Source organism: Choloepus didactylus, assembly GCF_015220235.1.
Source record: "Choloepus didactylus isolate mChoDid1 chromosome 25 unlocalized genomic scaffold, mChoDid1.pri SUPER_25_unloc1, whole genome shotgun sequence".
In the NCBI taxonomy this organism is placed as follows: Eukaryota; Metazoa; Chordata; class Mammalia; order Pilosa; family Megalonychidae; genus Choloepus; species Choloepus didactylus.
The window spans coordinates 749531-773340 of NW_023637606.1; the positions used below are offsets into that span (position 1 = coordinate 749531).

At 61.4% G+C, this 23810-nt stretch overlaps 3 protein-coding genes and 1 non-coding gene across 6 annotated transcripts; 3 read left to right on the forward strand and 1 right to left on the reverse strand.

Annotated features, from left to right (window-relative positions):
- Positions 1 to 1673: 1673 nt before the first annotated feature.
- On the forward strand, positions 1674 to 4043 carry LOC119525202. Its single transcript, XM_037823803.1, has 4 exons — positions 1674 to 1854; positions 2350 to 2791; positions 2996 to 3128; positions 3464 to 4043. The coding sequence occupies exons 1-4, from the start codon at positions 1674 to 1676 to the stop codon at positions 3524 to 3526; spliced, it is 819 nt and encodes a 272-aa protein (XP_037679731.1). The 3' UTR covers positions 3527 to 4043.
- Positions 2465 to 2538, forward strand: TRNAN-GUU. The gene has a single exon. It is a non-coding gene; the product is annotated as a tRNA-Asn (tRNA).
- A 5691-nt stretch (positions 4044 to 9734) lies between the features above and the next one.
- NDUFS7 (NADH:ubiquinone oxidoreductase core subunit S7) lies at positions 9735 to 18596 on the forward strand. Of its 3 annotated transcripts, none has more exons than XM_037823847.1 (8): positions 10051 to 10192; positions 12854 to 12884; positions 13777 to 13848; positions 14038 to 14149; positions 15634 to 15813; positions 15881 to 15927; positions 17191 to 17279; positions 18417 to 18596. In XM_037823847.1, the coding sequence occupies exons 1-8, from the start codon at positions 10177 to 10179 to the stop codon at positions 18512 to 18514; spliced, it is 645 nt and encodes a 214-aa protein (XP_037679775.1). In that variant the 5' UTR covers positions 10051 to 10176; the 3' UTR covers positions 18515 to 18596. The 3 variants fall into 3 exon arrangements, with proteins under 3 accessions (XP_037679774.1, XP_037679775.1, XP_037679777.1); XM_037823849.1 differs by having other exon boundaries at positions 13780 to 13848; XM_037823846.1 differs by lacking the exon at positions 12854 to 12884 and having other exon boundaries at positions 9735 to 10192; positions 13780 to 13848.
- Positions 18597 to 19877: 1281 nt separating this feature from the next.
- On the reverse strand, positions 19878 to 23614 carry GAMT (guanidinoacetate N-methyltransferase). The gene is made up of 6 exons (XM_037824017.1): positions 23368 to 23614; positions 22230 to 22375; positions 21976 to 22039; positions 21622 to 21689; positions 21344 to 21454; positions 19878 to 20305 (listed from the first exon to the last, which is right to left on the reverse strand). Exons 1-6 carry the CDS (start codon positions 23546 to 23548, stop codon positions 20165 to 20167), a joined length of 711 nt encoding a protein of 236 aa, XP_037679945.1. The 5' UTR covers positions 23549 to 23614; the 3' UTR covers positions 19878 to 20164.
- Between the last annotated feature and the right edge of the window lie 196 nt (positions 23615 to 23810).

Below are 23810 nucleotides of genomic sequence, written 5' to 3' on the forward strand. Positions count from 1 at the left end.
TGGACAGATTTGGGAAAACTATGTAAACATCAGCCTGAGCGGGGCAAACATCTGTCAGGTAAAAAAAAAAAATTTTATCAGAGTGAGACACGCAGGAGCTAATCAGAAGGCTGCTAGGGCACGGTCCCCTCCTCCCAGCCCTGTCCCCGCCCGCACGTGTGCTTTTAGCCCCTGGCTCCTCGAGTTTATGTTTTTTGCAGGTTCTGAGGGAATTTGTTCTAAAACTTCTCAGTAAGGCCGGTGAGGTGGGGTCTGTCTGTCCTTGGGCAGTAGGGTAGGAAGCCAGCACACCTGCCTAGCCTGGGAGACAAGGAGTGTTCTAGAAAGGCCCGGCCGGTCCTTCCAGTTCATACAGGCCTCCCTGGGGGAGCCGGCATCACTGTGTCAGAAGACAGACTCTTCTCAGCATGACGAAGGGGACCCGGTCTGGGCACCCCTGCCCTCCCCTCTCCCTCCTGGCCCCCGGCCCCACACCCCTCTGCACCTGGGATTTTGCACCTCGGCTCACCCAGGTGACACTGGGGGCTGGGGCATTCTCTGCTGCAGGGGCTTCCAGGGCACTGGATGACCCTTGTCCCCAGACACCACCGTGCGTGGCCAAGGCAGGGCAGCCCTGACCTCCTGTCACCCAGCGTGCCAGCCCCTGGGGGCCTTGGTCCTCTCTGTTCCAGTCAGGGTGGGGAAATGACTCCTGCTGGCCCCCTCTGCCTTCTTCCCTTCCGCCCCCGCCAAGCCTGCTTTCCCCGCCCCACATGTCTCCCTCTTTCCTAACTCCCCTGGCCTCTGGGGAGCCGGTGCGGGAGCCTCGACTCGCTCTCGGCCTGACCCCCACCCAGGTCCCTGGCGACGTCCTGGGCGCCGCACAGCTCCGGCTCATTCCCGCTCGGACGGCGCAGAACAGGGCCTCGGCTCCCCCCGCCGCGCAGCAGCACCTTCCAGGAAAGGAGACGTCTCATCACATACGCTCTGGCACTTCAAGTCTATCATTTATTTTTAAAATAGAAATAAACAAAAAATGACCACAGGGCAAGAACCTTTTTTTTTTTTCCAGGTTTTCTTTCCAGTTCAGTTTTCACATACCCTACCATCATCTACCGTGTACAATCAGCTGATCACGGGACCATCATATAGTTGTGCATTCATTACCACAATCAACTTTTGAACATTTTCCTTACTCCTAAATAAATAAATAGATAAATAATACAAGTGAAGAACACCCCAAACATTCCATACCCCTGCATCCCTCCCTATCATTCATTTCATTTTTGTCCCCATTTTTCTACCCAACTGTCCGTACCTTGGATAAAGGGAGTGTGAGCCACAAGGTTTTCACAATCACACAGTCACACCATGTAAGCTGCATAGTTAAAAAAGAATCGAGGCCACTGGGTTGCAGTTCAACAGATTTAGGCATTTCCTCCTAGCCATTCCAATACCTTAGAAGCTGAAAAGGGTACCCTCCCGAGTGACCGCTCTCCTGCCATCTGCAGCGTCTGGGGTGGCTGGTGCCTTCTCCCCGTCCACTTGCCGTCTGTCCACATTTCCTCGTGTTATAAAGACATGGTCGTGGGCTGTTGGAACAGGCCTCACCTCGGCTCATTGTATCGTCAGAGGCCTCGTTTAGAGGGACTCGCACCCGGGGCCAGCAGCAGGGACGGGGCTCAGCCTCTGACATGACCTGGGTTGCGGGGCACCGTGCAGTCCCCTTCGCCCCCTGCCTCACTTGCACACCCCAGGCCTGGCTGGACACAGGAGGGGACGAGGCAGGGTCCAGAGCGGCCCCCTGCCCGGGCCCTTCCGCCACGAGGCTGGACAACACGGTAGCTAGAACCCCTGGCCGGGTCCCCGTGGCCTGTGGGAAGGGGCTCAGCCCAGCCGCTGCCCACCCAGAGGGACACACACCCGCTCCACGAGGTGGACATCACACAAACCCTAACCGAGGCACCCCACAAAGCTGGATGCAGCCGCCCCAGCCAAGTGGAGCCTCGGGTCCCCGGAGGGTGAGGGACACTGCGGGAAGTGGGGGCTTCAGCCAACAATAGCCCAGTGCTCCTGGTTTTCCCACTGGGACCAGAGGGGTGCCTGGGTGGGGGTACATGGCGCCCACTCCACTGTCCTTGTGTCCTTCCCCTAATGCAGCCAATCTAAGGGACAAAGCTTATTTAAATGAACAACAAAATAAACATTCAAGCTGATAATGAGGAGGAACACGGCTTCGGTGGGGTAGGAGCAGCCTTAGAGCCACTCTGGAGGGAGACCCCAGGAAGGATGGATCCACAAAAGGCTTGCCAAGCCCCAGACTCGAACCAGGGGACTTTAGGTCTCCAGCCCGACGCCCTCCCGGAGGAGCCATCGCGGCAGCCCGCGCCTCGATCTCGCGCCGGCCCCACCTCCTGCGGAGGCCCCGCCCCCGACGCCGGGCGCGCGCTGCTCATAGGGCGGCGCCGGGAGGCTCCCGCGGCGTGTCTCTGTGGCGCAATCGGTTAGCGCGTTCGGCTGTTAACCGAAAGGTTGGTGGTTCGAGCCCACCCAGGGACGTGCTTTTCCCTCCCGTGGAAACAAGAGGGCACCGCCCCGCTTTTTCCCTGACTCCGGGGTCGTCCGTCCCCACGCGCGCCCTGCTCTCCTGCTGTTTCCCGGGGACCGTAAGAGGAACGGACGGCGGAACCTTCCGACTCCGGGCTCCGCGCGCGCGCCGGGCGCCTTTGGGCGGAGGACCCGGACCCGGAGCGCTGGGGGGGACGGACCGGGGCGGTCAATTGAAGCCCGGGTCAAGATGGCGGCGCTGGGGGTGAGTGCGGGCCGCGGAGGGCGGCTCGGACCCGGGTCTAAGCCCCGGTGGTCAGGCCCCGTCGGGTGGGGAAACTGAGGCCCGTTAGGCGCGACGCAGCCCCTCAGCGCCGGCGGCTCCCCAGTGCCGGGGACAGGGGTCCGGCGCGGGTCGCACCCACCCGACCGCGAGGTGACCGGGCCCGGCGGTTCCTTCCCCCCGCAGCCCCGGGAGCGCGACGGCCGCTCGCGGAACAGGCGGCCCCGGGTCTCTCATGCAGCCTGGACCCCTCCTCGGATGCGGCGCCCGGAGGAAACGCAGGGGGTGGCTGTGTCCGGAAGCCCGGTGGGGACGTAAGGCGAGCGGAGGCCGGGGTCAGCGCCCGCCCCAGATCCCACGTCGGGGTTCCCGGTGGGCGCTCCAGTCGGTCATGGCGTCAGATCCCCTCCCATCAGCCGACGAGGAAGGCCGGAGCTCTCTCCGGACGACGTTAAATTCCTGACACCCCCCTCTTCACTGTTGGTTTGTTCAGTGGGAGTTGAGAGTAAGCAACCGAGGCCGGGAGCGGGGCCGGGTCAGGGTACGAACACCTGGGAACTGGACCCAGCGGGGGGATCCAGGCCCCCGAGTGTGGCGATGGGGCCTGAGGGGTTTGGGGTTCACCCTCCTGTAACTCCGGTGTTCTCTCTGCAGCTCCCGGCCTGCTTCGTCTCCGGATCCTCGGGCTGGGGTGAGTGCCGCATCCGTGACTCCTGACCTCCTGTCGGGAGGCCTCAAGCGAGGGGTCTCATGGAAACTCAGAGCTCCGACGGCCCTTCACCGGCGTCCAGCCCAACGCGCTAGGCCCAGAGTGGGCGAGGCACGTGTTGAAGGTCACACTGCAAGTTAGGGAACGGCTTGTGCAGACCGAAGATGGAGCCCCCGGCCACCCAGCTCAGCGCCCACAGAACTCATTTTTTACCTGTCGAGGGAAAGGATTTGCACACACTCGTCCAGACTCCTGACCTCCTTGGGATTCTGTCAGGGCAGGAGGCAGGCCCTTGCCACCGTCCTCGTGGGACCAGGGACACGACGGGAAGGAGCAGAGAGAGTTCTCTTGAGAGAAGGGCATCTGGAAGCCAACAGGGAGGGGATGGATGTGGACAGATTTTGGTTTTATGTTTTGTTTTTTTTTAATGCAATTATATTGAGATATAGTCACACACCAGATAGTCCACGCAAAGTATGCAATCAGTGGCTCACAATGTCATCATATGGTTGTGCATTCATCACCAAAATCAATTTTAGAACATTTTCATTAGTCCAAAATAAAGAAAAAAATAAAAACCCCTTATAGTTATGTATATTTTATCTTTATTTTATTTTATTTTATTACTGACCTGCCCATACACTGCATCCAGGGAGTGTCAGTCACAAGGTTTTCACAACCACACAGTTGCACCGCTATAAGCTATATAGTTATACAAGTGTCTTCAAGAATCAAGGCTACTGAGTTGCAGTTCAGCATTTTCAGGTATTTCCTTCTAGCTATCCTAATACCCTAGAAACTAAAAAAGAATATCTGTATAATGCATAAGAATAACTTCCAGCCTTTGAAATCTCTTAGCCACTGAAACTTTATTTTGTTTCATTTCTTTTCTCCCTTTTGGTCAAGAAGATATTCTCAATCCCATGATGCAGGGCCAGGCTCATCCTTGGAAGTCATGTCCCACGTTGCCAGGGAGACTTACACCCCTGGGAGTCATGCCCCATGTAGGGGGGGAGGGCAGTGAGTTCACCTGCAGAGGTGGCCTAGAGAGAGAGGCCACATCTGAGCAACGAAAGAGGTTCTCTGGGGGTGACTCTCAGGCACAATTATGAGTAGGCTTAGCCTCTTTGCAGTAACAGGCTTCATTAGGGCAAGACCCAAGATCGAGGGCCTGGCTTACTAAACTGGTAGTTCTCAATTTTGTGAGAATATCAGGAATTCCCCAGGTGAAAAAACTTAGTATTTCCACATTTCTCTCTGGTCCCTCAAGGGGACTTGGCAGATAACTTTTTTATTTTCTGCCCAAAATACTCCGGAGTGTATCAGGGTATTACATTATCCTGTACAGAGTTACAAGATCTCATTCCCTATTCTACGTTCCATGTAATTATGTTGTTTAAATAAACTGACCATACGGGTTAAATTGGAAAATGAGCTACAGAGAATATAAATTTTGTACCAAATAAACACCTCTTAAGTAATAGTGAAAACTCAGGAATAGATGACTGCTGTAAGAGCTTACAATCTATTTTTTTTATTCTTTATCCTTCTTTTTTTTTCTCCTTATTGATGAAAGAAATGTTCCGTATAGATTGGGATGATGCAATCATAACTGTGATTATACTAGGAGCTATTGATTGTTCACTTAGAATGGATTGTAGGTGTGCGAATAAAACTTTTTAAAAATAAACAGAAAGATGCAAGTGTTGGAGAAGAGGAGAGGAAGATGCACCTATTCACTCTTTTTGGGGAAGTAGAACGGTGCAGCCCCTCCGGAGGGCAGCGTGGTGGGGTTTTTTTTTGATAAGGCTTTTTTCCTAGCTATAAAATACATGTGCATTGTAAAACAAACAATAAAAATTGGCAAAATCAGTACAGTGTGAAGTGAAAACCAGGCGCCCTCCAGAGCCAGCCTCGGCAGATGTTTTCTGTAAAGCACCAGAGGTGCTGGCCTGTGGATCTCCTGGCACATTCTGGAAGAAACTGTAGAATCTGCCGTCACAGAGGGGTGGGTGCATGGGTGCAGGGCTGCGGCATGCCAGCTGCACTGGGGGTAGACGGTGGAGGAGGGGTGGTCTCCACAGTGGGTGTGGTCTGCAGGGTTGGGGTCCTGTGGGAGAACAGGGACTCCACGGGGGCGGTGGGGTGGGGTCTGGGGATGGCCCCTGACATGAGGTTCCGTCTCCCCGGCAGCTCTACAGTGGGTGCAGCTGTGTGGGCACGAGGTGGCCATCAGAGCTTGTCTGCCCTGGGCCCGAGCAGGTGAGGCCCCCTTCCTGGGAAGGCTCTCCACCCCCACCCCGTCCTTCCCCTGTCCCACATGCTGTAGATGCTGGGGTTCGCGGGTGAATTGCAGGCCCTGCCCTCAGAGCCTTGCCTGGTCCCGGCAGTTGGGTCCACCCCTGGCTGCACACCCCCAAAGCCAGAACGGCCCTGTCCACAGAGTGTGGCCCTGAGCCCCCTGCTTTCCTGATGGGGAAACCACGTCCCCGAGAGGATGAGCCCCTAGTGGGGCCCACGTGAAGCAGGTTGAGGCAGCCATGCTGTCTGTCTTTGCTCTGTTCAGCGGGTGGGTGCTGAGCCCAGGCCGGGCGCTAGACCTCTGCCAGGCCCAAGCAGGCTTGTCGCTGTCAGGCCAAGGGCTGACCACACCCAGTGGCCCCGGGGCCTGCCCTCGAGCCGCTGCTGGGGGCCAGGTCCCCAGGGAGGGGCGGGTGCTCGGCTGACTCTTGTGCCCATGTGTCCCTCTGCCCAGCACCCAGCACGAGACAAAGGCCGGAGCCGTGGTCCCCAAGCCTGCCGCGCTCCCCAGCAGCCGGGGCGAGTACCTGGCGGCCAAGCTGGACGACATCATCAACTGGGCGCGCCGGGTAGGTGGACGCCCCGCCCAGCCCCGGCCTCCTCCGTCGGCAGGGCACCCGCTGCTCACACACATGCACGTGCACGTCCACACGTGACCCGCACACCCTCGCACATGCAGAACACACAGCTGCAGCCTTTGTCCCGTCCCCGTCTACACAGACCCCCCCTGCACCTCATGGGGTCTTGGGATCTGCCCCTGGCACCTGCACCCTGGCTCTCAGTTCACTGTCAGGCTCTCCCTGGGCCCCCCAGCCCACCCATCCTTCTGACACCTGGGCGAGGTGATTGCGTCTCTTCTCTGCGTGTCCCTCTCTGGGCTTCTGTTCTTTCCTCTTTTTTGTCATTTAAGGTAGAAGTACATTTTTTAACTACAAAGTACGGACCCTCCTCTGTAAAAATCCTGACCACCTAGGACTAGGGACGGGACGTTTTTCCTGCTGTGCCTTTAAAGGGCACTGGTGTCTCTTTGCTATACTCAACCCTCCTCCTGCTTGGCTGACAGTAGCTCTTTGCAGCACCGTGCTGCTCCCTGGGCCTTCGGGAGGGCGAGCCTGAGCTTGCCAGACGGGTTGTTTCCCAGGAAAGATTAGGAATCTAGATGTTTCTATATGAGCCTCTGGGTTTCTCTAAACACTGTGGCCCAAATGGTCCATTGGCTCAGGCCCCCGGGCCCCCACTAGGCCGCTGGGCAGCGAGGCCCCCTCCCCGCTGACGGCCCCTCCCCGCAGAGCTCGCTGTGGCCCATGACCTTCGGCCTGGCCTGCTGCGCCGTGGAGATGATGCACATGGCGGCGCCACGCTACGACATGGACCGCTTCGGCGTGGTTTTCCGCGCCAGCCCGCGCCAGTCGGACGTGATGATCGTGGCCGGCACGCTCACCAACAAGATGGCCCCCGCGCTGCGCAAGGTAGGTCCGGCCCTGCTGCCCGCGGCCCCGGCGCCCAGCGGCCACAGACGCCCGCCGTCCCTTGCAGGTCTACGACCAGATGCCCGAGCCGCGCTACGTCGTGTCCATGGGGAGGTGAGCAGGGCCGGGGCGGGCAGGGGGCTCCTGACAGGTGCCTTCCCAGGGCTGTGGAGGCGAAACTCACCTCCAGCAAGGCCACACGTTTGGGGTGCACGGGGCAGTGACTACTGGAAACTTGGGGTGTACTGGGTGCGTGGCTCCACCCCAAGTGGGACACGGTTCATGCCCCTCTGTCCTCAAGAATCGTCCCCCAAAAGCAGCCGGGCCCGTTTCTGCCAGTGAGCCTTTCTCCGCAGATGGTTTTATTCTCATCTTTGTAACTTGCCAGTCTTGTATGGTCATTTGTCCATTTCATTAAAAGTTGTTTAGTCAACTTTTTTATTGAAGTTAATTCGGTTTGCTCGAGCCGCTGGAATGCAGCGTGCCAGGAACGGGTTGGCTTTTTCAACAGGGGTTTATCAGGCTGCAAATTTTCAGTTCTCAGACCACGAGATGTCCCAGTTGTGCTACCATCTCCACCATCCGTCACCAAATCCTTTCCATTCCCCTTGGATCCTCTGCACCCAGGAAGCAGTGGCTCCCCTGGCCCACCCCAGCTGGTGACCCCTCATCCAGTTTCTGCCTATGAATTGGCTTATTTTAGATACGTCATGTGAGTGAATTATGTAACACTTGTCCTTCGGTGTCTGGCTCATCTCTGTCATCATGACGTCTTCAAGGCCCGTCATGTCGTCGCGTGTCCCAGCTCTTCCCTGCATTGTATGGATGGACTCGTAGCTTCATTTCATGTTAACCAGTCCCCAGGTGGTGGATGTTCCGGTGATTTTCATTTTTCCGTGTTGTGTGCCTTCACACTTAAAGATATGTTTTATTTCAGATCATTTCCCTGGGATGGATCCCTTGAGGCTCAATTTGAGTCAGACCCCGGGACCATTGTGAAGGTTTTCGACACGTTGCCCAGTAGCTTTGCAGAAGGGGCCTCCAGCTGGGCCTCCCGCCAACGCTGGCTCTTTGACCTTGACAACCTTTGCTATTCGGAGGGCCTTTCTGTTAAAGCCTCTTCTGATCCAAGAGGAAAAGGGACACAGCCAGGCCGTCCCCTCCGTCTTCCTCTGAGGGCTCCTCTATTGAACAGTCTGCAATATTACCCAGAAGTTGGACACATCCAAGTGTGAAAGGGACCCAGTTGAGCCAATGGGATTGCTGCTGTCCAAACATTTTGAAAAGCAGTTTGTTACGGTTCAGCCTAATAGAAGCAAAACCCAAAAAGCTGCAAAACTATTTTAGAAACAAAACACACATTCTGGAGGTCAAGGTCATTGTCCCCGAGACCTGGCCCTCACGGGAGGATGCGAGAGAGTCCCTCAGAGCCATGGTGGCCAGGGTGGCCAGATGTAGCAAATAAAAAAGCCCGCCACCCACATCAATTTGAATGCTGAGTAACAACCAATACTCTTTTAGTGTAAGTATATCCCACTTCCTACCTGGGTTATTCTTAGACTAAGCTATTGGTTGTGTGCCTGAGGTTCCCATGGCACTGGGCGTGTGTTGCTCAGGCTCGGAAGCTCCCCCGTGTGGGTTCTGACAACCTGCTTGTGGGGCTTGTTGATCGGAATCGTCCAGAAAAGCTAAACTCGCATCCAGTTCCTTCTTAGAAGAAACATGTTTTGACGTTTGATTACAGCTAATTCGAAAATCATGTTGATTGGGTTAACCTTGAGCAAATATTTGTCATGTGCTTTCCAGGCCCGCCTGTTTTGGGAAAAGCTGTGTCCCTCCGAGGCCTCAGCCCAGGCCTGGCCCTGGGGGAGCTAAGTGAGGGGCCTGTGGTGGGGTGTGCAGCCCTGCCCAATCGGGTGGCACCCCACTCAGCTCTCCCGGCCCCTTGGCCTCTGCCAGGCCACCCAGGCCCAGCCAGACTCTGGCCTGGAGTCGAGCTTGGGGACCTCAGCCTCGGCCATGTTTGTACTTTGAAAGCTTTTGTCAGAACCAAGGCCTGTAGGCTGGGACTGGAGAAAGGGGTCAGGATTCCCCACGGCCTGGCCAGACATGGAGACCCCAGCCTCCCCAGACAGGGAAACCGAGGCCCCAGGAGTGAGCTGGGGTGGGAACTGAGGCCCGGGCCGAGTTCAGGATCCAGCTGAAGGGCAGGATCAAGCGGGAGGAGCGGCTGAAGATCCGGTGCTGCAGGTAGTGCACCCCGTCGGCGTCCCCTGCGGTTCTGCGAGGGTGATGGCTGTCAGTCACCCCACCGCGTCCCTGCTGCGCCCGCGTGCTGTGCGCGGTTGACGGAGGGAGGTGCACGCCTGGGGCTGATGCAGACCCTGGGGGGGCGCGCACGGCCGGTCCCCTGTGGAGCTTCCCGGCGGGGTCGCCTAGCAGGGCTGCACCCCTCCATCTGATGGGCGCCTGGTGGTGGCGGAGGGCCCCCGAGTCCCAGCTGCCGGGTCTAGGTGGGCGCTCCTGGGAGGGGACGGGAGGCGGCAAGTTCAGGTGCCTCCCCCTCGGGGCTTCGCTCCAGGCCCCTGGGCGGCCGGGAGGGGCGGGACCGGTCACTTTCCAGCCTTTCCGTGATGGTTGGTGGTTCGAGGCCCCCGGCCTGAGCCTGGACTTCGCCCCGTGGGGAAGGACACCGGCCGCGGTGCTCCTTCCCCGGCGCGGGGTCCGGCCCGCGCGCGCCTGTTTCCCGGGGCTGGGCTCGGGGACGCGCTGCGAGGCGGAACCTTCCGAGTCGGGCTGCGCGCGCGCCGGGCGCCTTTGGGCGGCGGACCGGACCCGGCGCGCTGGTGGGGACGCGCCGCCGAGGTTGTCTGAAGGCCGAGGCCAAGATGGCGGCGCTGGCGGGTGAGCGCGGCCGGGGGCGGCGGGCCGGGGGCTGAGCTCCGTGCGCTCCGGCCGCGTCCGCGCTCGGCGGGCCCCGGTGGTCGGGCTGCGCCGTTGCGCCCCGGTAGCGGGCGGGAAAGTAGGCCCGTTAGGCGCGACGCAGCCGCTCAGCGCCGGGGGGTCCCCCAGTGCCGGGACAGGGGCGCGGCGCGGGTCGCACCCACCCGGCCGCGAGGAGACCGGGGCCCGGGCAGGGTGTGGGTCCCCTCCGCCAGCAGCCCCGGAGGGCGACGGGCACCCGCGGCGCAGCTGGGGCCTGAGCCGCGTCCTCGACGGGCGCCCGGACGCTCGGGGGACACGCGGGGGTGGCCGGGCCGGGCTCCCACGCGCTGTCGGGGGACCCGGCTGCCGGCATAACGGGGTGCAGCCCGGGGATGGCAGCGCCTGTCGGTGTGAAGCAGTGAGAAGCGGAAACGTTACTCGGATGCCTGCAGCCCCGACCAGCCAATGGCTGTGATTTCTGATGGCAAAAAAAAAGCCACAGATCTGGGTTAACTGTTTTTTTTTTTTGGTCCTCGCACTTTTTTCCTTATAGGGGTCTTGAGTTTCTTGTAGTTTTTCAGATCTTTTCTCTGCCGTTGTTTTCTTCTCTAAACCTTCGTCTATCTACATCTCATCTTTTGATATTCAACCAAAACATCCTGTTTTTATTTTTGTGGTTTGCTGTCTACACGGAGTTGAACAGGGTTTTGATTTTCTGTAAGCAGTTGGTGGCTACCAAGAGGGTTTTTTCTTTCCCATGCAAGTTCTCGGGCCGGGATGAGAGGACCCCATCTGGAAATCTCTATTTTGCTATGAGCTTACGCAGATGGGGAAATGGAGAGAGGTAGCTCCCCAGGAGCCCACGGCTGCCCGGTTTGCAGTGTTTCTCAAGCCTGTCCTCTCTGCCTCACCTTGGAGGTATCGGGAATCCTGGGCACAGGCCGTGTCCTTTGGAGATCAGCAGCCCAGATGGGGCAGCTGCGCACAGAAGGCCCCGTGGAAGGTTAGGGTTGGATGTGGTGGTTCATCCATCCGGGCTTGAGCATTTCGGAGGAGAAAGATGGCTTTGTGGCCTGTAGCAGTTGGAGCCAGCAGACCCCTGCCCTGGACCCTAGGGCCTCCCCGGGCTGGCCGAAGCCTCTCTCTGAGTCTCACCTCCTTGCCATGCCCCACACCCAGACTTCCTGGCTTTCCCTTACATGCCAGGATCTTTATGCCTCCAGATCCCTCGGGGACCTCCACCCTGCGTGCCTCTCGCTGCCTGGTGACACTCTACACATGTTTTAGGCTCTGCCACCCAGGATGTTCTCCGCGGAGGCCTCCATTTGGAAGTATTGCCACCTCTGTCTTCCCTGACAGCTAGCAGCTCTCTGGGACACTTGGCTGGGCAGAACGGTGTGGGCCGTGCCTTGTCTTTCCCTCATCTGCCAGTTGCTGAAGGAGGGGTCCCTGTTCAGCTTTGGTCTGTAACCCTCCGACCCCCTGCCCAAGGCCTGGAATGTGGTTGTCGTCTGTGGGGTCGTCTACTGGAGACAGGCTTGTGGGGTGCTGTCTAGGCATCCAGCACAGCCACGGCCAAGACCTATAGCAGGGCACGCAGGGGGCCCTGGAGTTGCTGGGTGGGGGCTCAGAAGGTCAGAAGGAGATAAAACAGGGTGGTGGGACAGACAGGGCTGGGGCTCGGGCCACTGGGGCTGACCCCTGGCCCGTGAGAAGGTGGAGGCACCAGTGAGTGCAGAGGCCAGAGGCAGGAATGGTGTTGGTGTGTGTGAGGACAGGACGGTGGCCGGCTGGGGTGAGCGGGGGCTCCTTGGAGGACGGGGGTCTAAGCAGGGAGAGATGTTGGTCCTTATTCTAAAAGCCCCCTGTGCAGCATTAAGGCCAACGATGAAGCTTGAGGGAACCGTCTCCACGAGGCTGCCCTCACTTGTGACACCAGTGGCGAGTTGGCAGAGGGTGGATCCCCAGACCGACCCTCCGCTGGGAGGACTCGGAGTCCACCGCGAGCTCTTACACTCACGGTTACGGTTTATTGCAGGGAAAGCTACAGATTGAAATCAGCCAAGGAGAGAAGCGTGTAGGGCAGGGTTGGAGATGCACCAGAGGCGGAGCCTCCACCAGCCTCTCAGGACACGTTGCTCCTTCCGAGTCCACGTGTGGCCGTGCGCATGGAGCAATGCCAGCTGGGGAAGCTCAGCCGCGCCTCGGAGTTCACAGTGTTTGGGAGGCATAGCTGATGGCTGATGGCGGTCTCCAGGTGGACCAAGGCCCCCACCCTGAGCCACACGTCTGGTCTTTCTGTGTGGCCGGGCCCCACCCTGAGTCCTGTCATCAGGCTGTCCGGTGTGACGCATGCCCCACCCAGGGAACCGAGGCCCTCCGATCAGCCGTGACGTTAGCTCCCCGCCTGTTAGCCCAGGAAGAAGGCCAGACTTCTCTCTGGACGAGGTTAAATTCTTCACCCACCCCTCCTTACCAAACACGTTCAGTGGGAGTTGAGACAGACCGAGGCTGAGAGCAGGCCCGGGTCAGGGTAGAACACCTGGGAACTGGACCTGGCGGGAGAGGCGTTTCGGGTTCACCCTCCTGTACCTCGGGTGCTGCGGGAAACTCACCCCCACCCGCGTGCTCTCTCTGCAGCTCCCGGCCTGCTCCGGATCCTCGGGCTGCGGTGAGTGGGCCGGGGACGTGATGGAGGGGAACGGAGAGAGGCCTTTCCGAAAGGGCGACCAGAGGGCTTTGAGGAGGGCACGGATTTGGGCACACTTTTGTTTTTTTAAACAAGACTCGTTCTAGCATGAAAGTACTGTGCACTGTAAAACAAAAAAATTTGGCAAAATCAGGAAAACATCCAATAAAACCAGACGCCCTGTGGAGGAGGAGTGGGCAGCCTTTTCCACATGGGGCCTGAGAGTCAGTAGCGTGGGCTTCGCAGGATGCACGTCTGCGCGAGGGCTCAGCTCTGCTGCTGCAGGTGAAAGCAGCTGGAGCATGCCCGAGTAGCAATAAAACTTTATTCACACAAGCAGTCGGCCGATTGGGCCCCCAGACCTAGACTTCTGACCCCATACTGGGGCACCCCTTGTCACGGGGTGTTCCCAGCTGCTGTTCTGCCCGTCCAGCATTTGGAGCCTCCTGGTGTCACAGGTGCCTGCCCAAGGGGTGACAGGCGTGGCCCGCGTTGCCTGAGTCACACAGAGGCCCCTTCTGTAAACAGTGCCAGGGTCACCCTCACATGTCATCGTCGTGCCGTTGCCTGTCACTCTCCTGGAAGGATTCCCGAGGAAGTTCCCTGTGGAGTCCGTGCCCTCATCAGAGGGGTGGGGTGAGGGGTGGTGGGCAGAAGGGGCAGTGGTCTCCCCGGCAGACATGGCCCACAGGCCAGAGCAGGGCAGGTCGGGGCGGGCGTGGGGTGGTGGCAGGAGAACAGGTGGGCTGGGGGGCCAGCGCTCAGCTGGCGCAAGAGTGTGCCCAGCACTACCCGAGGACTTGGGGCTTCGTCACCACTCCAGAAGGGGCCGTGGGTCCAGGGCAGCTGTTGACACGGGGTCCCGTCTCCCCAGCAGCTCCGGAGTGGGTGCAGCTGTGCAGGCACGTGATGTCCATCGGACCGCGCCTGCCGGGGGCCCCAGCAGGTGAGGCCGCCTTCCCACCCGGCCCTTTCCGCCCGTGCCTCCGCTGCCCGCCCTGGCCCTGGCCTGCCCCCACCCTGCGCCTGCCCTTGTCCCCCACGGTGTCCTGTCCTCTGGGACGCTGCTGGGGCGGAGTCCCAGGGCAGGGGCAGGTGCTTGGCTGACCTTGTGCCCGTGTGTCCCCCTGCCCAGCACCCAGCCTGCTGTGACGAAGGCCGTGGTCCCCAAGCCTGCCGCGCTCCCCAGCAGCCGGGGCGAGTACGTGGTGGCCAAGCTGGACGACCTCATCAACTGGGCGCGCCGGGTAGGTGGACGCCCTGCCCCGCCCCCGCCTCCGTCCGCAGGGCACCCACTGCGCGCGCCCACACGTGCACTCACACGCTCACCCTCGCACTCACACACAGCTGCGGCCTCGTGCGCAGCCTCCCGGGACCACGGGGACGGCGGGAGTCTCCTGGGGTCTCCCTGTGAGGTCGTGGGGTGCCCCCTCCTCCCGTGCCTCTCAGCTCTCTGTGCCCCAACTTCTCGTCTCGCTGTCACAGGCTCCCTGCAGCACTCCTCACTTCTCGGACTGACGGCAGAGAACTACCCTCTTGTTTCCTCCCGGGTATCTGTTTGCTCGTGTTTCCTTTAACATGAAAGTGACTTTAGGTTAGAATAGTAGTGTGTGTTGAGAAGAGCCGATTCTTCTCAGAGAAAGTTAAACCCTCCGCCATCAGCCACGGGCATTTCTTGCGCCGCCCCTGGCCGTGGATGCCCGTCACACGTCTGTGTGTTCCCACAACACTCACCCCATCTCTGTAACTAGTCCTTTCAGTGCCCGCGCAGTGCTCCCCCGTGAGGGGCCGGAGCTCCCCAGTTCCTGGGCACAGGTGCTGGTCTGTTTCTGCCTTTATTGTAAACCACCCAGAGTGGATGCCTTGCAGCCGCCAGGTTGGCGCTCTCCGCTCCTGGGCTGCGGTGGCCGCACGGGCGGACGGTGGCTTCCGCAGTCTCAGACCCAGACACGGAGAAGGCAAGGATGGCCCTTGCAGAGAGAGCACAGACTGTGGGGCACAGACACCAGACATGTGTAGGCAGGGGTGGGAGGGAGCCAGGGGCACCGGTGCAGCCCAGGAGGCTGAGGGAACAGGGTGGAATCCTCTGGAAACTAGGCCACAACAGGCTTCCAGGGGAGGCAGATCTGGGTGAGGCCAGTGCTTGGGGTCAGGCATGGCGGGTCGAGTGGTGCCCAGTCCCCCTTGCGGAGGTGTCCAGGCCTGCTCCGCAGAGCTCACCTTGGGTGGCAGGGACTGGGGCAGCCGCTGGCCACACATACCCCTGAGCCCTGGACGAAGGAGAGCGCCGCTTGGGGTCAGCAGTGTGTGGGTGCCGTCGGGTTGGACGGGCCACGTCCTTAAGGTTCCCCTGGCTTTGTTTTTTTCCACACTATCTCTGGGGCTTGTTGAATCATGTGTTAAGTTTCTCTTGGCAGCACTGGGCCAAGGGCTCAACCCAGGCGTTGGACACATGCCCGATACGGGCCGTTGGGCCCAGCAGTCACTGCGTGTCTGAAGGCGCAGCTGTTACTCGGCTCCGGCTGGTACTGCCCCCGGACGGGGAGCCTGGGCTTGCCAGATGTGTTGTTCTCCAGAAGGGCCTAGAAATCTAGATTTTTCTATATGCTTCTCTGGGGTTCTATAACCGCAGGCCAAGCAGAATGCGTTTGTGGGCTGCCTGAAGGGCCCGGGCCCCCACTAGGCCGCTGGGCAGCGAAGCCCCCTCCCCGCTGACGGCCCCTCCCCGCAGAGCTCGCTGTGGCCCATGACCTTCGGCCTGGCCTGCTGCGCCGTGGAGATGATGCACATGGCGGCGCCGCGCTACGACATGGACCGCTTCGGCGTGGTTTTCCGCGCCAGCCCGCGCCAGTCGGACGTGATGATCGTGGCCGGCACGCTCACCAACAAGATGGCCCCCGCGCTGCGCAAGGTAGGTCCAGCCCTGCTGCCCGCGGCCCCGGCGCCCAGCGGCCACAGACGCCTGCCGTCTCTTGCAGGTCTACGACCAGATGCCCGAGCCGCGCTACGTTGTGTCCATGGGGAGGTGAGCGGGGCCGGGGTGGGCAGGGGGCTCCTGGCAGGCAGCCTCCCCTCCAGCAAGGCCGCGCATTTGGGGTGCACGGGGCAGCGACTACTGGAAATGGGGTGTACCAGGTGCATGGCTCCACCCCAGGCGGGACACTGCTCGTGCCCCTCTGTCCTCAAGAGTCATCCCCTAAAAGCAGCCGGTCTCTCAGTCGTTTCTCTGTGTCACCAGAAACGGTTTAACTTCACGTAGTTTGTTAATGAGATGTTATTCATGGACCATAAAGTTCGCCAGTTTGAAGTATACATGTCTGTGGGTTTTTTATACGATTCCAGAATTGTGCAGTCAGCACCACTGATTCCAGGACATTTTCGTCACTGCCAAGAGAAATCCCGCAGCCATCAGCAGCCCCTCCCCATTCTGCTCCCCCAGCCCCTGGCAACCCCAGTCTTTCTCCTGTCTGTGGATTTGCACATTCCAGACGTTTCATGTTAATGGAATTATACAACACTTGTCCTTTCGTATCAGGCTCATTTCCCTGAACATGACATCTTCACGCCTCATCCATGCATAGCATGGATCAGAACTTCGTTCTTTTTTATGGCCAAATAATATTCCATTGTCTGGTTGTACTGATAACTTATCTTGAGCAGCTGTAGAACATTCCAGAGCTCACTTCACCAGTCCCTGGTTGGATGTTCAATGCTTTCTGTCTTCACTGTGCTAGAATTCGTGCTGTGCTGGGCATCTTCGTCCTCGGAGGTAGCTCAGGTTTCAGGTCCTTTCTCCAGACGGATCCCTAGAAGCCTTGGAGTCAGAGAGCGGGAGTGGGGTGAAGGGTTAGACGTGCCACCCAGGTGCTTTGCAGAGGGGGCTCCAGCTGTGGCTCCCACCAGCTCAAACTAGTTTATTGAAGCGTGGGTGGCATCCAACCCACCGCAACAGCGTTGAGTGTGCAACTTCATACACTCAAAAGGGCCTTTCCGTTAAAGCCTCTTCTGATCTGACCCTCGCCACCCCTGGGTATCAGCCCTTGAAAGCTCCTCCCAGCGGTGAACGCTTTTCCGTGTGTTTTATCAGCCGCGTGTTTGTTTGTTCCCTGTGGACAGTGTCCAGCAGCCACTTGTCATTTCTGGCTGCTTCTGTGGGTTTTCAGACACGTCTTGCCTTTTCCGATTTCCCAGGCCGCTGCTTGCACTGAGGGCGGGTGTGGGTGAGGTGAGGAGGGCCCGGTGGGTCCTCGGGCTGCAGCGCCCTCAGCGGTGCCTCCTTCCCCACCAGCTGCGCTAACGGAGGAGGGTACTACCACTACTCCTACTCGGTCGTGAGGGGCTGCGACCGCATCGTGCCCGTGGACATCTACGTCCCAGGTAAGGGCACCCCACCCGGAGCCCCTCGCCGGCCACACCTCCGGGAGAGCGTGTGCAGGAGGAAAAGGGACACAACCAGGCTGTCCCCTTCCTCGTCATCTGAGGGGCTCCTCGAGTGAACTGTGAGATTACCCAGAAGTTGGGTTCAAGTGTGAAAGGGACCCAGTTGAGCCACATGGAATTGCTGATGTTCAGACATTCTGAAAAGCAATTTGCCACACAGGCAGAGCTCGGTCCGGGGAGGCCTTGAGCCCAGGGGAGCACAGAGGGCACAGAGGAATGGGGCCTCGTGGGGTGCATAGGAGTCTGCCCCGTGGCTCTTGACCTGCATCGGGAACCAGGTGCCTGTACGTTTTCACTGCCACTGTTGGTTTAACACATGACCTTGACGCCTCACCTCTCGAGCCTTGCTTTCCCCATCTGTCAAACGGCGTCAGTGTGTGCCGAGCACCGAGCCCAGCAGCTCTGCCAGTCCGGGAGCCCGGGGTGCTGGCTCGGCAAGCCCAGGCATCACCCCCTTGGGCTTCTTCCCTTGGTGCGCCCGGCCCCTCAGCCCCTTGGCGCAGACTGGGGGGTCAGCAGATGGGGCAGCATGCGGTTTATTCCCTCCGCCCCAGGAAATGGCCCAGCCCCAGCACCGGCCCCTGTGTCATTCTCCCCAGGCCTCCCGGGGCCCTTGGCTTGCTGCCTGTCTGCCCGTCTGCCCTGGGCTGGCCGCTCCCCCGTCCTGTGGCTCTGAGCCCTTTGCTCTGGGCACAGGGGCTGGGAGTCCCGGGTCCAGGGGTCACGGCACAGGACGTCCGAGCAGCCCCAGGGCAAGGTCCTGCTTCCCCACAGGCTGCTCTGGGACCAGGGCGCCATCCCCGCCTGCCATCCCTCCGGGTGGCTCCCTGGGGTGCAGGGCTGTCCTGAGCCCCCGAGGGAATACTCTGTCCTGCAGGGCCTTGCAGCTGCTGGGTTGCCCCACCTGGGCTCCCTGCCCCTGGTCCTCTGCCCATCCTGGGCCCGGCATGGCCAGCGCGGGGCCTTAGGTGCCCTGCCCGTTTACACCCTGTGGGCACCAGCGCCAAGACCTCCAGAGCCCTGCACTGCAGGGAAACCGAGTTCCCCAAGGCTGACAGCCCTCTCCACTCCCAGGCTGCCCGCCCACAGCCGAGGCCCTGCTCTACGGGATCCTGCAGCTGCAGAAGAAGATCAAGCGGGAGAAACGGCTGAAGATCTGGTACCGCAGGTAGTGCCGCGGGCTCCGGTGCCGCGTCTCCTGCTGGTTCTGTGAGAATGTGATGACTATCAATAAACCCACCGTGGCCCCCGCTGCGCCTGCATGCTGTGTGCGGTTGGCGAAGGGAGGTGCACGGGCTGGGGGGCAGGGGTTGGAGCCTTCCCCCTGGTTGTGGGGTGCACACGGCCAGGCCCCCTGTGGAGCTTCCCGGCAGAGTTGTCCTAGCAGGGTCTGCACCCCTCCATTTGATGGATGAAGACGTGCCTGGAAGTGACGGAGGGGCCCCGAGTTTCCAGCTCCTTGAGCATGGGAGGGTGTGTGCAGCGGGGAAATTGTGAGGGCGTGGGGGTAGGAAGTTGGGGGACCCAGACTTGGGGTTCTCCCTCCTCACCCTTCACAGGCAGTGTAGCCTGTGCCCCAGGGGCCAGGGAGACCCCAGGCGGGCTGGGTGGTCCCCAGGACATTGCTGCCCCTCCCTGGGCCCTTCCCAAGTGGGGTTCAGGCTGATGGCCTTGGGGGGACAGGGGCTGCTGGGCGTTCCCCCACATCCCTCCTTTGCCCTCAGGCTCAGGGCTCACTGCCTCCCCAGCACCCTGAGAGGAACCTTCTGGGCTGTCTATGTGCAAGTCTGGGCAGACCCGGCCTGGCCTCTCCCACCTTGATGCCCTCGGGCCAGGGCCTTCACCCAGGGTGATCCGGGGCCTGTCAGACATCGGGTCCCCACTCGCTGAGTGCTGCAGACACTGCGCGGGCCTTGGTGCTGGCCGCATGTCAGGGTGGCTCTGGGGACAGCGGTGAGCAGGGCGGACAGCCGCTCCCTGCCTCCCAGCTCCCCAGGCGTGGGGAGGGCGGCGCGGGAACGGCTGCAGGGCGGGTGCCCAAGCAGGCCCGGGACTGAGCCCAGGCGGGCAGCTGCTCCAACAGGACCCTGCTGCAGCGTGTAGTGCTGGGCCGGGGCAGCCACACCCACGGGCAGCTGGGGTGGAGCAGGCAGGGCCATGCGGACAGCCTCAGGCGTGCCCAGCTGGGCGTGGGGACGCAGGAGGGACGCAGGGGTCCTCGGGGGCTGGAGAGGGGCGGGCAGCCCCGCGTGGGAGAGGAGGAAGAGGGAAGTGTCCGGTGTGTGTGGAGGCAGCGCTTGGCCAGCGGGCTCTGCTTCCTGGGGCAGAGGGAGCCCCATGAGCTCCCAGCTGAGTCCCCCCGGACTCCAGCCGCAAACGGGCGGGCAGTTTCCAGTGCTCATGGGTGGGGGGGCTGCTGGGGCCGTCATGAGTGACCGTGCTGTGGGCCACAGGCTCCGAAATCAGCCTTCCTGGAGGAAGTCACAGGGTTTATTTTTTGGGGAGGACGGGAGTAAACACATATTGCACGCTGACTACAGGTTGGCCGGGCCCAGTGTTAGCTTTTATTTCAAACCCCTGATCCTGGGAGGGAGGTAGAAGGTGGCGCTCCCACTTTAGGGACGGGGACGCAAAGGTGAGGGGCACTTACCCGAGGTCACCTGGCCAGCACGGGTGCCCCCGGAACTTGAACCCGGGGCTGCAGGCGCCCGGAGCCCAGGCTTCCAGGTGCGAAGGCCCTGAGTGGGGGTGGCGGGGGCGGGAGGAGGGCGGTGGGGGCCGGGCGTGCTGCTGCCCGGAGGGTTGGTGGCGGGGCCGGGGGCTCAGTGCTTGGTGACCACGGGCGTGAGCATCTGCGGGAAGGCGTAGTAGCGGCAGTCGGCGGGCGGGGTCAGTGCCATCACCTGGGTGCGGATGTCCTCCCGCCGGAAGCCCGCCTCCAGCAGCGCCGGCACCTGCGTCTCCTGGCAGAGGAGGCCACAGGTAGGAGGGCCGGGTCCCGTCCTGGCGTGTCCTGGGCCTCACGACACCCCTGCCACCCACCCTGCCTTGAGCCGGGTTTAAAGCGCCAGGTGGGAGGGCTGGGAGCAGCCTGCAGCTCCCCGCGGGCACATGGGCACATGCTGCCGAGAGCCCTGAATCCCAGGGTCGGCTGTGAGATCTCCGGCTGTCCGAGCTCAACACTGTCAGCAGCATCTCAGCTGTCAGCTGGTGGCAGCATCCGTGTCTCCCATGCCTGGGGTGTCTGGGAAGCTGAGACCCCTGGGCCGGACCACACTGCCCGCCCACGGCACCGCCTCAGCCCCGTCTTCCCGTTTCGGCCCACCCAGGGAGCAAGCACGAGGGTCCCGATGGAAAAAGAAAACGGGAGCTGCTAATTCATGTTTTAAAAGAAAAGCCGCTCAGTGACCGGACAAAGCCAGACAAAGCTCCGAAGATGCCCTCAGCTCGGGGTCTCCGCAGGGTTCTTGCTGAGAGGCTGCTCCCCGCTGCCTTGTTTCCAGCCAGAGGCCCCAGGACACACCGATAGAGATGCATCCTGGACAGGGCAGAGCCGGGGGACGGGCGCAATGCAGAGCTCTTTCCCGAGGGTGCTGGGGAGCCATGGAGGGTGGTTTAGCTGGGGAGAGGTCTTGTCATATTTTGAAATGGGCTTTGCATGTGCAGTTAATTGAGATGAGGTCCTCGGGGTTAGGGTGGGTTACGGTGGGCCCTAAAGCCAAGGACAGTGTCCTTGTAAGACGAGGATGGAGACGTACAGAGAGGAAGGCTGCCTGAAGACGGAGGCGGCCCGGTGAGCGAACACAAGCCCAGGAACTCCGGAGCCGGCTGAGGCCAGGAAGGGCCCTGCCCGCACCTCGATTTTGCTGCCCTGGCCTTGAGAACCAGTGGAGCACCCAGTTCTGTGGCCCAGTTGGTGGGAGTTTGTTCCGGCAGCCGCGGGAGACTCGCCGCCACCCAGGGGTTAAGCCCCCAGCCCAGGGGCGGCGGGCCGGGCGCACCTGGAACATGGCCGTGATGTCGCAGTACTTGGACCTCAGCAGCTCGCCCCAGGAGGTGAGATTGCAGTACGTGAGGACGCCCCCTGGCTTCAGCAGGCGAAAGGCGTGGCCCTGGGGGGACGGCAGGGGTGGGCTTTCACCCGCACCCAGGCCTCCCGCGTCCCGAAGGTCAGGTGCCCTGTGTGTGCCTGGCAGAGGCCCCCGCCCTGGGGGCGCCCCCCGCAGGCCCTGCCTTCCCAGGGGACAGGCCCCTCAGTGCCAGCCACGTGAGCTCCTACCTTGATGAAGTTGAACTGGTGTGTGTGCCAGGTCTCCTCGGACAGCGGGTACGTGTCATACAGGATCCCTGCCCGGGAACCGAGACCCTGGTCAGGGCCCCTTCCAGGGCCGCTGCCAAGGCACCGGGACTCGAACTCGGCTCTGAGAGCCCCAGAGGCTGCACTTCAGGCTCGCCGTGCTGTCTCCTCGATAGATTGATTCAGGCACCTTGAGGTGCCTGTGCTGTTACCTGCCCTCACCCGTCCTGGGCTCTTGTCACATGGACACATAGGTGTCTCCCTCAGAGATCCTTCCACAAGTGAATCCCCAGGAACATGTCCCCTCCCCGCCTCCAGCTCCCAGAGCCCCCTCACCATCAAAGTGACCATCTGGCAGGGTAGGTGCCACCTCCTCCCACAGGCCTTTCAAGGGGACGACCTAGGGGCAGAGGAGAAGAGAAGACTGAGGGTCAGAGTGGCCCTTAAGGTCTCTGCTCAATTTTGTCACCTGACGAAAGAGATGGAGCAGAGGAGATCCCAAGGGAGACAACAAGCCCCGCAGTCCCCCCGGGATCAGGGCCTTCAACAAAAGGGATGGGGTTCTTGGGGGGCTGCAGACAGAGAGGCACCTTGTGTGGCTGCCTCTGAGCCCAGTCCTGCAGCCTCTGGAAGACTTCGTCATTGCACTCGATGATCCAGTGCTCGTCAATGGGCGCTTCCTGGATCTTAGTGGCTGCAATGGCCATCCCAAAGCCCACCTCCAGGACCCGGCCCCCTGGGCAGACAAAGGGCACGGGGGTCAGGCTGCGGCCCCCAGGCTGGAGAGGTGGTCTGCAGGTCGGGGCCCGGGGCTGGGGTCTTGGCAGGAGTAATGTAGGGCCATGTGTACAGGAGCACCCTGCAGGCCAAGGGCACGGGCGGGGGTGGGGACAGCGCCTGGTGCTTTGGAGAAGGAACAGCGTGGGCCGTGGCCGAGGGCCAGGGCAAGGAGGAGGCTGGGGAGGTGGCCACAGCCTGACGGGGGGGCCAGAGCCTTGGACTTTGAGCTGTTTGTGTGGTGGCTCTTACTTTTCTCTCCCGTCTGCCCTCCCCGCAAAGGAATTTGCAAGAAGTGCCAGGCGAGACCTGGGTTCAAGGTCTTGTGATGTGAAACAATGCTGGGGGATAGGGGGGAGGCCCAGAGAAATACCCTAATCCTCTGCAGTGGGACAACAGATGGGTCTTTGCCAGGTGGGGACGCTGAGGCTCACCCCCCAGCGGCTGCTCGGTGCCAGGTGGCTCCTGAGCTGGGCTGGGAGCCCTTGGGCATCCAGCTGGCAGGGCTGCTGGGTGACAGCTGTTTCCCGGCTCAGAGATCCCGGAGCTATTCTTAGCCCCTGAGGGGGAGCTCCTGGGGGGCAGCCTCCAGCAGGTCCTGCCACACTCCCCGCTGCGAGCCTGGGCAGCCCTCTCCATCGGGCCAGCAGCCCCTCTGTGCCAACCTCAAGACGGGAAGCCTGCGGCTGAGTGCCACCCGAGGTCCTGCATCTGGGAGCCCAGCCCCATCCCGGGGGCACGGGGACCTCATTACCCGTGGAGAGGACCTGCCTGGTGCTTAGGAAGCAGCTGCTGTGTGCACCCCCTGTGCCTGCAGCCCCGTTTTCCAGGTGAGGAAGGCGAGGCATGGAGAGGCGCTGCTGCTGGCGCCCGGGTCCCAGCGACATCTCCCCCCAGCCTCAGTTGCCTCGCGTGCCCCGGAGGCCGCGGATCGGCCTGGGCAGAGCCTACCTTTGGAGGAGGCGGCCGCTGCCAGGGCGTGCATGTACGGCGTCTCCCAGCGCTCCATCACCGGCTTGCCCAGGATCTGCAGGTGCGTGTCCGAGGCGTCGTAGGCCGCCGGCGCCGCCCCCCACGCCGGGGTGCAGTTCTCACCGGGGGCGAAGATGGGGGTCGCGGCGGGCGCGCTCATGCTGCGGGCTGGACGGCGGCCGCGGGCTCAGCTTCTCCCGGCGCGGCCTTCTGGGCCGGGGGCGGGGTCGACGCCGGGGCGGGGCCGGGGGCGGGGCGGGGGCGGGGCCGGGGCGGGGCCTGGCCGGCGAGCGGACATGCGCGGTGGGGGCGGCGGGCCCTTCGGCCCTGCGAGCCGGGGCCGTGTGCGCCTCCCCGGAGCCCCAGGGGCCGGCGGCGGGACCAGAGCGGCGCGGCTGTGTCCCGTGTGTGCCTCCGTGCTC

Excerpts from the sequence above, each read along its gene's own strand:
- NDUFS7 (XM_037823846.1), top strand. The coding sequence starts at position 9,750 with ATGGGCGCCTGGTGGTGGCGGAGGGCCCCCGAGTCCCAGCTGCCGGGT. Across the intron at positions 15,814-15,880 it reads TGGCCCCCGCGCTGCGCAAG|GTCTACGACCAGATGCCCGA; the intron begins GTAGGTCCAGCC and ends CGTCTCTTGCAG. Across the intron at positions 17,280-18,416 it reads CGTGGACATCTACGTCCCAG|GCTGCCCGCCCACAGCCGAG; the intron begins GTAAGGGCACCC and ends CTCCACTCCCAG.
- LOC119525202 (XM_037823803.1), top strand. The coding sequence starts at position 1,674 with ATGACCTGGGTTGCGGGGCACCGTGCAGTCCCCTTCGCCCCCTGCCTC. Across the intron at positions 2,792-2,995 it reads TCAAGATGGCGGCGCTGGGG|CCCCGGGAGCGCGACGGCCG; the intron begins GTGAGTGCGGGC and ends TTCCCCCCGCAG. Across the intron at positions 3,129-3,463 it reads AAGCCCGGTGGGGACGTAAG|CTCCCGGCCTGCTTCGTCTC; the intron begins GCGAGCGGAGGC and ends TTCTCTCTGCAG.
- GAMT (XM_037824017.1), bottom strand. The coding sequence starts at position 23,548 with ATGAGCGCGCCCGCCGCGACCCCCATCTTCGCCCCCGGTGAGAACTGC. Across the intron at positions 22,040-22,229 it reads CTCAGAGGCAGCCACACAAG|GTCGTCCCCTTGAAAGGCCT; the intron begins GTGCCTCTCTGT and ends CTCTGCCCCTAG. Across the intron at positions 21,455-21,621 it reads ACCAGTTCAACTTCATCAAG|GGCCACGCCTTTCGCCTGCT; the intron begins GTAGGAGCTCAC and ends CCGTCCCCCCAG.